Source organism: Meriones unguiculatus, chromosome 12 (assembly GCF_030254825.1).
Source record: "Meriones unguiculatus strain TT.TT164.6M chromosome 12, Bangor_MerUng_6.1, whole genome shotgun sequence".
NCBI classification, from domain to species: domain Eukaryota; kingdom Metazoa; phylum Chordata; class Mammalia; order Rodentia; family Muridae; genus Meriones; species Meriones unguiculatus.
The window spans coordinates 2,707,542-2,722,591 of NC_083360.1; the positions used below are offsets into that span (position 1 = coordinate 2,707,542).

The 15,050-nt window shown below is 39.8% G+C and overlaps 1 protein-coding gene across 1 annotated transcript in view; it reads right to left on the reverse strand.

The window, feature by feature from the left end:
• Dthd1 (death domain containing 1) overlaps positions 1-15,050 on the reverse strand; it is a 74,648-nt gene that overhangs the window by 26,725 nt on the left and 32,873 nt on the right. Inside the window, exon 8 of the mRNA XM_021658058.2 lies at positions 10,879-11,117. Within this exon, the coding sequence (XP_021513733.2) occupies positions 10,879-11,117 (239 nt within the window). The remainder of the gene's footprint in view (positions 1-10,878; positions 11,118-15,050) is intronic.

A 15,050-nucleotide genomic window follows, 5' to 3' on the forward strand; every position in this document is an offset into this window, starting at 1 on the left:
CCAAAGTGGAATATAGAATTCTTTGCTGATTACATCAGCATTTTTCTTCTCTCCTTTGTTAGTGGCTCAGATACAACTGTGTCTACGTTTGAAGATCATGCTGATAGGTTACAGGCAAGCAGGACCATAACAGGATCCCTGTCAAGGGAAAGTCAACTTGAATCAGAATTAGGAAGCTAAAAAGGTAAAGTTTAGCTTACAGCTAAAAAAAATTTTAAGTAATATTTATTTTTATTACTATATTCTTATTACTTAAAACAATTTGTCATAATCTACTTTTCCTAAAGTCCCTCCAGATCCTCCCCTTTCTACCCACCCAACTTTAAGTTCTTTCTCAAAAAACAAAAAACAAAAAGAAACAGAAGCAAAAAAGCCAAAACCCAGTACAACAAAACTTCCTAAAACCAAGGAAACATAAAACCACATCCAAAAATAGAAACAAAAAATACCACCAAACTGTAACCAAAGAAACGCACATACACAAAAAAGTGTAGTCAAATTATATGTTGGTCACCTACTCCCGAGCATGAGGCTTGTCCTGGCCTGGGTGATGCACCCAGAGTCACTCTATTGGAGAAATCTGACTTTCCTTTCCCAGAAGGTGTATGCAAAAGTTCAGTTGTTAACTTTTACCCTAGTGGCTAGGTTTTCATTCATTTCATTTCTTCTACCTCAGAACCCTCTAATTTATTTAATTGAGATTGCTTTAGTGGTTTAGGTTCTTAGAAAACAATATATTTTAAGTCATTCTTAGCAGGGTAAGGAGAAGGCAACGAAAGTCTAAAAATAAGAGGAAGAAAGTGATACTGCTGATAAGCCAACTTCCTTCCTCTAACACGGTGGTGGAAGGGCAAATACCATTTTCTTTTTTAAATTAGAAGGGACATGACAGTATGTCATGAGTTAGTTCGCATGGGGCTTTTTGTTGGTTTCTTTGTTTGTCTTAAGGAAGCTCTGTCTCAGCAGAACTTGGGTCAGCGTTGCTTACGTAAGTCTGCCATTGGGAACCCCAGCCTCAGGTAGACTCAGCCGTAAGACTGGAGTCCTTACCATATTCAAAGCAAAACCACCAAATAGGTGAGAGAGGTACAAGCAGTCACAGCCCAAACTGACGACAAAACCAAATGTCATGTAGCCGGCCATCTGTGTGATTTCAGAACACATGTTCTGACACCAAACATTCTAACCACTTCCTTCCACTTAAAACTCTATTTTTTTTAAAGGTGCTTTCCTTCTTCCAGCATACACATGCATGTAACATCAACAGACTTTTCTTGAACATTTCTGAAAAGAGCTGTTTAAGGCACAACTTAAAATGAGTTGTTGGAAAATGACTGTCTTTTGAGGCCATTTATTTTCACAGGTGTTGCTGACATGTCCACTGTCAGAAGGGTGTCTTGGTTGCCTAGTGCCACTGAGACCCTCCTGATGATTCTTCCAAACTGCATCTGTACTTCTTAGCCACTATATGAACATGATCCATGACGATTTCCTTCAAGGCATTAGAGAGACCAAGTATTCAGTGTTTTCCTTACTTCATCTGCTGCTCTTCTGGGAACACAGGCAGAGAGGCTTCCTGTCACATGTGGCTGCTCCTCAGCCCAGACTGGCTCACTGCTGATCTTCAGTGACCATCCTGCTTCAGCACATATGCCACCAATGTCGTTTCTTCCCTCCTTGACCTTCCTCACTTCTTCCTCTCACCTTTGTCGTCTACATTATAAGCTGTATTTATTAACACACTCGTGAAATAAGCATCGATTTACCATCTAACCTGTGCCAAGCACTGTCCTGCATCCTTGTTAGTGAATAAAGAAGGAAGAGAACAAAGCTCCTCAAAGGGGAGGAGCTTACCTACACTCTTGCTGTGGGAAGGGGGGTGTTCTGGCAACATACCTAAAACAAGACTCCAGAGCTTTAGAACTTTAGAGCTTCGACACTTTTCTTTAACTTTAAACAAAGTTAAAGCAGGTTAAGGAGGCTCTAGAGTGTTAGGTTGAGAGGAAAGAAATATATTTCCTGTTAAACAGATTCAGATGAGGCTTTAGAGAGAAAATGAAATTTGACCACCACCCCCAAAAAGGAAGATGGAGGTATTGACATGTAGTTAGATATATTTAAATGAGGAGACACTGAGGAGTACTGTAGAAGCTGGAACAGGACAGCTATGGAGCTGAACAAGTGAAGGGTATGATGCAAGGACCTAGAATCAATGGGAGTGCAGGTCATGTAGGTATGTTGTTGTTTCTATGAGTGGTTGTGTGCTTTCTGAACTCAGGATCCTTCAGTCTCCATGGTAACAGTTATGGTTAAAATATTAACTGGTAACAGTAGAGAACAATGCAGCCACTCCTGATGAGAACTGATAGACTAAGATCAGAAGGAAGGAGAGGAGGACCTCTCCTATCAGTGGACTTGGGGAGGGGCATGCATGCAGAAAGGAGAGGGAGGGTGGGGTCGGGAGGGGAGAAGGGAAGGGCTTATGGGGGGATACAAAATGAATAAAGTGTAATTAATAAAAAAATTAAAAAAGTTAAAAAATAAATTAAAAAAAGTGGAACTAGAAGCAATAAAGAAAAAAAATTAATTGGGAGTTTCCAGAAATACATAATTCATAAATCTTACAGAACTTTGTTAAAGTCACCAATTGCTCCATTTTATTGTTAAATGTGGTTATTACTATTTTACTCTGCCTGATTTATAAACTAAACTTTATCAAAGCTATGTGTACATTAAAAAATCGATTCCCTTGTGTTTGAGTATTTTCTAGCACCCACTGGGAATCTTGGAACACATTTCCTGCACATGAATGGAGCCCATGCTCTGATGGAAAGCAAAGTCATTGGAGGGTTTGGAGGAGACATGATCTGAATGATGGTTTAGAGATATCTCTGCCCTCTAAATCACTGATTATCAATCTTCCCAATGGTGTGATGCTTTAACACTTCCTCATGTTGTGGTGACTCTCAGCCATAAGATTATTTTCATTGCCACTTCATAACCAGAATTTTGCTACTGCTATGAGTTATAATGTCCTTACCTGATATGGAGGATATGTGACCTCTGTGAAAGGGTGTTCAATCCCCAAAGATGTCATAACCCACGGGTTGAGAACTGATGCTCTAAATGAAAGCTGGACCACAGAGAGGCAAGGAGAAGGTTTACACTGTGATCAGTATTCTTCTTTGTTATCTTGGATGAATTTGTGATTGCTTGGGAAACACACCTCTGGTATCTACAAGGGTGTGTACATTGAGTTAGAGTGGGGAGTTGGAAGGGAAGACTCACTTTGATTGTGAGCTGCAAAATTCCGTGCAACAGGGGGTCCAGATTGATTTAAAAGGTAAAAGGGAGAAGGAAAGCTGAGACCCAGCATTTGTTTTTCTCTGATGCCCGAAACACTTCAGTGTAAGAAGACTCCAGTGCTGTACCAGTAAACCACTATTGTCAGCAAGCCTTCCTGTTGTGATGAGCTCTGGCCTCTAACTGTGAACCAGAACAAGTCCTTTTCCTTAACTTGCTTCGCACAATTTATTTGGCTACAATAATAAGAAAAGTAAACATTATACTATCAATATGGGAGCACTATTGTATGTTAGGCCCTTAGCATACAAAATGTGCTTCTTGAAGGAGTTAATGTATGAAAGATCAAAATATGGAGGTTGAAGATATGAGATACTCTCACAAGCAGGGAGTAAACAAGTAGAAGCTTTCTCGCTTTCTGAGGAGCCTTACAGGGTATTGACTGCTTTCATTGACTACTTGTGTGAACATGTGTGACCACACACACAGCACATAGTCACTGCTTGGTGACACACTATGAATGTGAGATGCCTATTTTTCAAATATCCTCAAAGTTTTGAACTCATGAGTGTAAAATACGTGCAGAACATATTTACCCTGTAACAATCACCTATCCCTCTAGACCTTCCCAATGTGCTAGGGTGGACTTGCTTGCTCTGAATGTGTGTATGTTTTAATCTAGGACCATGTAGAAGGAGAAAATGTTCAAATTATTTGTTCCAAATGGCACTGAACATTTCAGCTCCTTGTACTTATGGAAATTAAGCCACAGCTTTTATTCTGTTAAGTGTTTACTATTTGCCTGCTGTGGGTCCTTCTATTTACTGGAAAGTGACACTGTAATACTGCTAAGCTGAGTTAGGGGTTTTTATTAATTCTAAACTTTGTGGAAGAAGTCTGTTATCACAAGATGAAGGTCATGGTTTCAGTTCCTGTTTAGGGATAACACTGGTTATAAAAGAGAAGAAAACCTTTCTCCGCTACAGATTCTTCCTCAGCCCTGAGGAAGTTATTTTCAAAGACTTCGTGTATAAGTTATGGCCAAGAGTGTGAATCTGGAAAGCCCTACACAAACCCATCTGGGAGGAAAGGAAAGTACAGATGGCATATTGATAGTCAATTCGTCTATGAAAAGCAATGGATATTTAAGACTTTCTATCTTTAACACGATGATGTAGTTTCAAGATGATAAGTTTAAAGGCTAGATAATATTAAGACTTGTAGGAATGACCTAATTGATCTAATCATGCATAAACATTATCTGAATTTGTGTATCTATCAGATACTGCACGGCAAAATTGAGTAGAAAACCTTACAAGTTTGTATTGTAAATCATGTCTTTCCAACAGGAGAAACGAAGTCTTTGAAGAAAGATATCTTCTCCTGAATGAGGCCAAAAAAGAGGGGGGGAGGAGGAAGGAGAAAAGATAGGTGGGGGAGAAGGAAGGATGAAAGAAAGAAAGAGAGAGGGGGAAGGACAGAAGGAGGAAGAGAAAGAAGGAGGGAGAGAGGGAGATTCAAAAATATTCAGAAGGCAATTTCCAACAGGTTTATGTTCATTTAGAGAATATTAGTATGCTCTTTGGTTGGAACTATGTCTTTTCCAGCCAAGTGCTTTCCACCAACTTTATAGTACCTGGTCTTTATTCCTTCCTATGGAGTGGGCTTCCCGTGACATCACATAGCCTTTGGTTGATTATCTCCAAAACAGTGGGAGTATTGGCACTACTGAACCAGTAGACACCTTGCCTGGCGGGTAAACGTGTGGCTGAGTGAGGCCATTGATGAGTTTACTTTTAAAGCAACCTGAATAACACCTTCCAGCACTGTGAATGCTAGCTGACAGAGAGAGAGAGAGAGAGAGAGAGAGAGAGAGAGAGAGAGAGAGAGAGAGACCTTTCTGGGTCTTAGAGGTATTTTGCATCTGATGGGGTTTTGCTTAAAAGTCCATGGCTTCTTGGAGCAGAATTTGCCACTCATATAGGAAAGGTACTTCAATTTCAAACTTTTAAAAACTTAGCATCTAAATGTATAAAGCAATCAAACTAGATGTCTCTCACCTGAAGAACAGAAATTCTGGTACATTTACACAATGGAATACTACTCAGCAATTATAAACAAGGAAATCATGAAATTTTCAGGCAAATGGTGGGAACTAGAAAAGATCATCCTGAGTGAGGTAACTTAGAAGCAGAAAGACACATATGGTATATACTCACTAATAAGAGGATAATAGCCACGTAATATAGTATAAACATTCTAAAATCTATAGTCCTAAAGAAGCTAAACAACAAGGAGGAAGAGGCTGAAACCTCACTCAGAAGGGCAAACAGGATAGACATCTGAAGTAGAAGAAAAGGAACAGGACAGGAGCCTTCCACAGGGGGCCTCTGAAAGACTCAACACATCAGGGTATGGAAGGAGATACTGCAACTCACTTTGAGCAGAGTGTGGGAAACCTTATGAAAGAGGACCTGGAGGGGACAGGAACTGCACAAGGAGACCAAAAGAGCCAAAAAAAAAAAAAAAAACACAAATAAACCTGGATTCAGGGGGGTTCTTGCAGAGATCAACACTCCAAGGACCATGCATGGAGAGGACCTATAGATCCTCTGCTCTATTTCCAAGTGGGTTCCCTAGTAAGGGGGGCGGGTGTTGCAGCCTTGCAATACCACAGAGGAAGATGATGCAGCCAACCCTGATAAGAATTGATAGGCTAGAGTCAGATAGAAGTGGAGGAGGTCTTCCCCTATCAGCGGACTAGGGAAGGGGCAAAGGGGAAGAAAAGGGAGGGTGGGTGGGACTGTGAGGAGATGGAGGGGGTTGCAACTGGGAAACACAAAGAAGAAAGAAAGAAAGAAAGAAAGAAAGAAAGAAAGAAAGAAAGAAAGAAAGAAAGAGAAAGAAAGAGACAGAGAAAGAGAGAGGGAGAAAGAAAGAAAAAAGAAAGAAAAGGGAAAATAATTCAAAACCTGTGGTATACAATAAATGTTTCAAAGCCATTTCGCTGATTTTTCTAGGTATTTTGATCAGTTTTCATGGCTTGGGCAGTTGCATGCTATTGAACGCCCTGTTATTCATTGATTTATAAATCGGGGACTTGTGCACTAAACTATGTTTTACACATTAAGAAATTAAACAAAAAAATTAATGTATAAGGTGTTTATATGCTTTTACTTGTATTTTTAGTTTGGGGTTGCCCTCCAAATTCCATGATTTCCCAAATCCCATTTAAGTTTTTTCATGCCGAAGCTGTGCATACTTTGCTATTTCTTATTTATTTTATATTTATTGTTTCTCTGCCTTAGAGCTTTCTTCCCACTGCGCCTTTCTTGCTTCCTAGCAGATAATTATATTTATACCCATAACTAGTTCTGTTTTCAGCATGCAGCAGAGATGTGCCTTTTTGAAGAGAGTGGCAATTAATGCAGAGACTCATATTTGTTCAAAATGCTGAGAATAAATGACAGATGGGTACTTGGCCTTAAACGAGACATTTGCACACACACATGCACATCAGAAGGCTCAGAGCATTCTACAGAGGAAGGTAAAGTGTAATTGAAGAGACAGAGGATGGGGAAGGGCGTCATGAAATGCTGACAGAGGATGGGGAAGGGCGTCATGAAATGCTGCCGTCCAGACCTGACGTTGCAGTTGCAGGCATGAGGAGGGGCCATTTACACGAGCATGAGACTGGGCCCCTCAGCTTTCAACCATTGACACTGGGACACTCATGAGGCCTAATAACTACTAACTAACAGCTGCTGGAGGCGTGGCCACAAGGGGACTAAGTGGAAAGAAGGAGATTGGAGGAAAAAGAAGGTGGTAGCACAGGATAACAGGAAGTACGAAAATAAAAGCAATAAATGGTATATATGTTTAAAACGGTCAAAATTTAAAAAAAGAATTTACTCTTCACCTATTTAAGACACAAATGTCCAATATAAAGGACATAAACAAATATGCAATGTATCTGTATTAGAATTGCTGAGGGATTCAGTCAATAAAAAGTCAAAAAGAGCCCCTGGAAGGCCAAGAAAACAGCAAGGTTGAAAAGTATTTAAAATTTTCTGAGGAGAAACAATAAGCTAGGCCTCATAATGAAATATGGTAACCACAGCAACAAAGGAAGCACAGAGTCCGTGGCTGTTCATATCAGGGACGCCGAGCTTGGAAGAGACAGTGAAGTCAGGACAGCTTCCTGAGAGAGGTCACACTGGGGCAGAGATACAGGAGGTGGCCAACGGGAGCAGTCATATGTGTGAGAAGTGTGTGTCAGAGTCAAAGCAAGATAAGAGCTCAAGACAGGTTTACATTGATCATATAAACTTTCATGGAAGAAGTATACAGAAATTCCACAGAGGATAGCTAGATAAATTAGCTTGGCCAAGTAACCTAATTATTTTAGAATCATACAGGCCACAGAGGAAATATGAATAACTGGAAGTTGATTTTATGCCTTATGTTTGGTATTCAGTTTCGTTTTCTCTACATGAGATCTCCCTCTCATCGTCTGACACCGTGGAAATCAAGTCTGGACCCTTCCTGCTGGAAAGTCCGACTGAGCTCTGCTTTGCCTTGTGACCATTCCTTCGCTGCAGAACGGCAGCACAGCTTCTGGAAGAAATGTACGTGCAATTAAGCAGCCTCTAGAGCAGCCCTGAGGTGTTCTCTCTCCTCTACACTTTTAAATGCTCACTCAGATCAATTCCTCAGTGCGACAGGCAAAGACTTGCACAACTACGCTCTGAAATAAGCATCTGAGAAATTGTTTGATTCAGCCCACAGTTGTGACTCTCAGGGAAGCTAGTGAGGGCTGTCCCTAATGCCCCTCACATGCAGTCACACACATTTAGTCCCTGGTCTGAGTCTAGCTCTGTTCTCGTCATTTAGGACAGGACCTGGCACGGACGGACTAGGTCTAAACACAGCAAAACAAACCTAAAGAGGGTTCCAGGGTAAAAATTACTACTAGACAAGGGAATAAGGACAGCAAATAGCATGTGAGCAGACAGTTGAATGTTAATGAACCAACTGCAGAAGAGCATTCAAATTCTTCCTTTCTAGATACTCTGAAATAATTAATGTTTGAGGTTATGGCTATGCTAATTATCACAACTTGTTCACTACATGTATATATAATATTTAAGTATATTTATATACTATACATTGTATACATATATTTTAAAATATTTTTAAAGTGACTGGGGAAATTATAAACAAAAATGGAGACAAAGCTGCAGAGGCGTGAGTGGGAGTGCTCATTTAGAGGACTGTACTGTTCTGAACATATCACAGATTCTACCGTCCATTGTTTAACAGCATGTGCCTCTCTGTTCAACCCCCGGAGCCCCCTTCAAACCAGCATGAAAAAGGCTCACGTGGCTCCTGTGCACGAGGCTCCTCTGAGCTGGTGTCCGTGGCATGCTTTTTTTGTAACTCTTTATAATAGTTTGTCTGTACCCTTTTGACTTGTCCTACAACTTCTAGGGAGAATCTAGGTACCCACAACTTTATCCTGTTTTCTGGGCTGACAGAAGTTTTATCTGCTTAGGGAGTAATAGTGCAGAGGTTGCTGAAGGCCTGGGGAACAGACTTCCTGCATTGAAATCCTTCCTCCGCGATTAGCTCTAGCACCCTGGACCACGTGGCTGAACCTGCTCTGTCTCCACAACTGGTAACAGAAGAACAAAGGCGTCATGAGATTCTATGACTTAATGACACAAGGCCGCAAAAGCACTCAGAAGGATATTTGTATTTAGGAAATTATGGTACTGTCTTTATTGAAATGTGAGTTTCAGGGCTGGAGAGATGACTCAGTGGTTAAGAGAACTGTCTGCTCTTCCAAAGGTCATGAGTTCAATTCCCAGCAACCACAAGGTGGCTCACAACCATCTATAATGAGATCTGATTCCCTCTTCTGGCAGGTGTAAATGCAGATAGAACACTCATATACATAAAATAAATAAATTAAAAAATGTGAGTTTCTACTGAGATATTTCTGCCGTCCCAATCAAATGCATTTCATTTCCTTGCAGGAAACCAAGTTTTTTCTTTATGTCTAGTGTTTAAACTCCCACAACAGAAACAATTATGAAAACCTTTATTCTCTATAAAAGCTCTACCATTTTTAGCTTCCTGAGATGCTACATTCAACCTCTGAACGACTATTGATACACTAATCAATACCATCTAATCAGTTCCTAATTTTGAAAAACAGTTTCCTATAAACATTTTACATACCCCATTAGGTTTGTTCATTTAGGAAAGTACTTTCCCACAGACACAGAATTTGAAAAGCATATTATAATATAGCAGTTACTTAAAAACAAATAAAATCGATTTGCGTAACACATTATTTAATCCGATCTAATCAAAATATTAAAAATGAGCCACTCTATCTTTAGAAAAAATATGATTCATTAAGTTCTCTTAGCAACACAGGATGTCTCTTTTGTTTAAGGTTAACCATGTGAGGACAGTGGCCACCATGATTGACCTCACAGTTTCTGACCACACTTTGTTTCTGTAGTTTGATATTCATGGTAACACACAGTAAAACATATATTTTCCAGAAGTGCAATTGATATTTGTTACTTACGGACAGTATAAAGGCTGACTGTAATAGTTTACACCTGTAATCCTTGCCCTTGGGACTTTAAACAAGGAGACTTGGAATTTAAGGTCACCCTCAGCTACATAGTGAGTTTATTTATAGGCTGAGCTACATGACATCTAAAAATTATACAAAATTTGTATTTGCAACACATGTTGCTGAGATTCAAAACACAGAGGGTAAAAACATAAAAATAATTTAGCTTTCTGTAACACTAAGAATTGTCTTCTTGCAAGACAGTGGTAGTGTGATTTTTCATCATTATTTTCCACTAAAAATATAGGATAGGGGGAAGAGAGTGGGAGGGTAAGACCAGGAAGAGAGGAGGCAGAGGGCTATGATCCGGATGTAAAGTGAATAAATAAATAAACTTATAAAAATTCCATCCAGGAGGACATTTGAAAAAAGAGAATATAAGTTAGTTAAACTCATTCATGGACAGAAATTACTTATGCAATAATAAAATGGTTTTATGTGTTTGACTTTTCTGGAAAGTAATTTAATCTGATTTTCTACATGAGTCAGATTGTTAGATACGAATAACTTGTAAAATAAACATGCTGGAACTGATTAGTCTTACTGAAGCTATTTTGATGCTAATGCCATTTCAGAATGATCTGTCCTTCAAGTAAACTCTGATAGGCACTCAGAGTTTTCACAAATAATATCTCAGTTACTCAGCTGATGTTTCAGAAGATGAATGGCTTTGTTTCCATAATCATTAACAACAGGTGTGAGGAACCAATCAACTTTCACTGCTCTTGTTAGAAAAACTAACATCAGCCATAGCAGCAGCTCTGATTTGTGTTCTCCCACTCTAGACTTGCTGCTACCTGCCCCTTCTTTATCAAAGTTAATGTCTCTTAACCTTCTATATCTATTCACTTGCAGAACTCAGTTGTAATAGGGAATTACAAAGAAGCCATAAAAGTCTTTACATGGAAAGGGCAGTAACTTACCTTTGGCAATTTCAGTGGTAATTTGCAAACTGGCAACTGATAAAGATTTTCATGAAGAGATTGATCCATGTTATGGACAATCTTCTCTCTGGGAACTTTATAGACCACAATGGCGCCCTTATAATGAGGGCAGCTATAGTTCCCAAATTCATCCACCTCTTTGATGCGGAGTTCTAGTCTTGGTTTTCTTTGCAGATGAAAAATGAGTTTGTAGTCTTTCCCATAATCCTTCCCATTGCCTAAAAAGGAGATTCATGTGTCACCATAAAGATAACAAATTGGCCTTAATTTTACAATATCCAGTGGCCTTTCATGTATCAAATACAGTTAAAGTGTCTTGCCTGCTGTTAACCCATGTGAGGCTCTAACCTAACAGCAAGAGCAGGTTATTGCAGAGCAGAAGGAAGACTTCCTTATCTGTAATTGGACCAACTATATTCTGAAGGCTTTTATATCTAATAATTTTTGCCTTTCTTTTTCCTTTCCATGATTTTCTAGCTAGAAACTTATGGAAATATTTACACTTTCCAGTATTTAGAAAGTTAGCTTCATCTCCAAGGATTATCTTTCCCCTTTCTCTGTGTGCTTTGTATCATACTATACATTGCCACGACCTCACACTGAATATTTTAGTACTGCATTCTTGTGTGACATGTGGCTGTTCAAGTATAAATTAAAATTAAATTAAAGAACATTAAAAATTTCAACATCAGGTCCTCCTGGATGGCCAAGCAAATAAAGGTGCTTATCACTCTCTTGAATATTTGACTTTAATTCCCTCATCCCACATGGCAGGAGGAGAAAACAACCCCCTGCAAGTTGTCCTCTTTTCCCCACATTAGCTCTCACACACACAAACGTATGCTGAAAATAGACTTTAATAAGTCCGTGTCTTAGTCATTCTACCCATCTCACCATGCTCAATGGCTATCCCGTAAGTCTCTTGGTTCCCTTATTTTCTACTTGTGTGTTTCTTTGTTTTTGGTTTCTGGTTTTGTTTGGTTTGGTTGTTTGTTTGTTTGAGACAGGGTTTCTCTATGTAGCCCTGGGTGTCTTGGAATCGCTCTGTAGAACATGCGAGCCTAGACCTCACAGGGATCTGCCTGCTTCTGCCTCCCAGGTGCTAGGACTGCAGGCATGCACCACCACTTCCTGGGTAATGGCTTGCTTAGTAAAGAGCACAGAGATAAAGCACTCCCACAGTTACGGAAAAGGACAGCCCTCGTGCAGAGCGTCCAGGCGGAACAGCTGCATTTGTTGGAATCATTAGGAACACCTTGTGGTGCTCGTACACAAAGACACCGATAAGTCTTCTCCTTGGAAACAACAGAACTTTTGGGAACAGGGATTTTCACCTCTGCAGGTTTTAGGGACTCATATTGCAAGAGTAGAAGAGGTATCCTTGCTGCTCCCTTAGACGGGGCATGCCTGTACCACAGTAGCACATCTGTAGGAAGCTCTCATGAAGCAGTTAAGGTTGTACATCTGGGCTGTAAAAGTCTAGAGTCAAGTCTAGCGGCCACCATTTGTCTATATGCTAATAATTGTCCAGTGCTCTCACAACTAAGGAACTTTGAGGAACTTAAATTCCTCATCTCTAAAATAGGAGAAGTAACACTTGCCTTCAAGATTACCCTTAAAAATGACTTGCACAATATGAATAAAATAATTGTTCACAGACCTGGTACACATTAAATACTGAATTAGTGACTTTGTGATAGCAAATGAAGAGAGAACAAAAAAAGCAGGATTCCATTGTGCTGCGTCTGCACGCTAAGCAAAACAGTTAAACTTTTGCTGAAATGCCAAACTGAAGGAGTACTCTCTAGGAATCCACAAAGCTGATGACCCTTACTTATCTCTCACAGAATGAATGCCTTCTGTTTTGCCTGGAGGGAAAAATTCAGTAAAAGGAAGAAAAAAAAAACCATAAAAAATGTTGCTGTTTCCCTGCTGTGGCTGCTAAAAGGCATTTTGGCAAATTTCTAAACTACAGTTGAAAGCAGGAATCGACAAGTTCTCAGTTAAGGGCAAGAAAGAAGAGACCTTGGTGTAGTTGGCCATCTTGGTACAGCAAGTTGGATTTCTAAAAGCACGACTAAAGGATGGGATGGACCTGTCCTTAAAAATGTGTCACGCTATTAATGATGAATTATTTTGGGTGATTAAGATGCCATCCAAATTGTGAATTAAAATTTTCAGATCCCTTGAGTAATGCTTTGTTAAGGGCTCTGTTTCCCACACCAAGAACTATCAGAAAAAAGAAAGAAAGAAAGAAAGAAAGAAAGAAAGAAAGAAAGAAAAGCAAACAGTACTACTTTTATCAGAGTAGACTGTCACTGAAGAAGTTTCTTCTTTTATGCCTCAAAGACATTATTTTTCCTGAGAGAGTCACAGTTACTCACAGGAAGCGGGTAAATAGGCAGCACGCAAGGATTTGCAGGTGCTCCTACATTGGTAAAATTAGAGTTTAGAATTTGTAAACCTACCATTTCTAGTCAGCTGCTTTTAAAACTTAGTGATATCTGTAATGGGACCTTGAGGTCATGTCTGTAAATAAAATAGGAATCACTGAGGACTGACAGAGCTTAGAAACTGCTTGTTATGCCATTTTTTTTTAAGTTCGTTGCTAAAAGAGAGCTCCACGTTTCGAGGGTCATTATTCTCTGATAAAAAGGAACCAAAAGTTAAAAATCGTAAAAGAAATAACAGTGTTTTTCCTCTTTCTCTGACACATCTAAAGAAGAAGTAAAAATGACATTTCAAAGTCTGAGAAGGACAGCACTGGCTAGGTGACCTTTGGGGACTTTTTCCCCAGTCTCAGCATCTAAGACACAGAGTCCCTAGTAGATAACTGAGAAAACCACTATTTCACAAGTACTTTCCATGTTAAAAAATTATTTCTATTTTGTGAGTAACTGATGGTTTCTTACAGTAATACATGTTTTCTCAGAAATGTCTTTTATTGATATCATAGAAAGTACGCGTACACGAATAAGTGCGTTCACTAGAAAAGTCAGAAGAGGAAGCAAGAGTGCTAGCTACACAAGAAACCAAAATATCCTGAAACAGCGGGTCTGTGTGTTACTACGATTCTAACCTGCTAGCACAGCTTCTGCTCCCGAGGCCTGCCAAGTCCTTACAGAAATGGCTCATCGCCCTGTCTCTCCACTACCACCCGCACCTCGCCGGTTATTCCCAACAGAGCTGCATTCTCCCTTGAGCCGTGTTGCTCCTGTTTGGAACGCCCATCCCAAATGTAATCTCAGCCACAGTCTTTGTAATGGCCTGGGACTCATCAGTCTTCGTCGTCCCTTACCCCTCCTCCTGCCCGGTGACCCTGTTTTCTTAGTCTCTGATAATCCTCAGGCACACAATTTACACCGACGTGGAGCGCCTGTGCCTGGAAGGTGCTTCCTGAGATGGGCAGAGAATTATATAAATGTCACCTAATCAGCAGCTCTCCTGTGATTAGTATTTAAAATTGTAACTCTATCCTTTTTTTAATCATTTCCCTGTTCTTATTTTCTGCAGTGTGCTCTTTAGCCAGCATTACACTCACTCAGCCACTTATCATATCCAGTCTTCAGATAGCAGAGTGCATAAGAGTGGGTAAGTTTTACTGAACGAATAAAGGGATGATTAATTTAATATGGTACACATGGACACACACATCCCAGGACCAAAGGATATAGGACACTGAGAACATCTCTAAGGCATAGAGGCTTGGACAGAACATTTCTAGAAGTTAGGAGTGAGACAAAGGTGTCATTAGATAAAACCTTCTCAAAGACATTGCTAGCACTTTCTGAATTTTGTTGGCACTCGATGGGGTCTTCAGGGTCATTCAGCAAAATGTGTAAGTGTTGTAGTGGCATCTCTGTATATCTGTATATCTGTAGGTGGTATATCTGTAGGTGAGAGGATTTGGGATTTTTGAAAGACAGTGGTCTAAATTCAATAACTTATTAATGAATTTATTCAGCATTAACTCATTCAGTTATCACAATTACTACTACAATGCTAAAACCTTTGTTTTTTTAAATTTCTACTAATATTTCTCACAGAGCTCCTCCTATCTTTCCTGTGCCATCTAGATAAAGGCGGTTGTGTGGGTACCAAGACTAGCCACTTCCAAAGAGAGTCTTTATAGAGAAATGACTTAAGGGAGC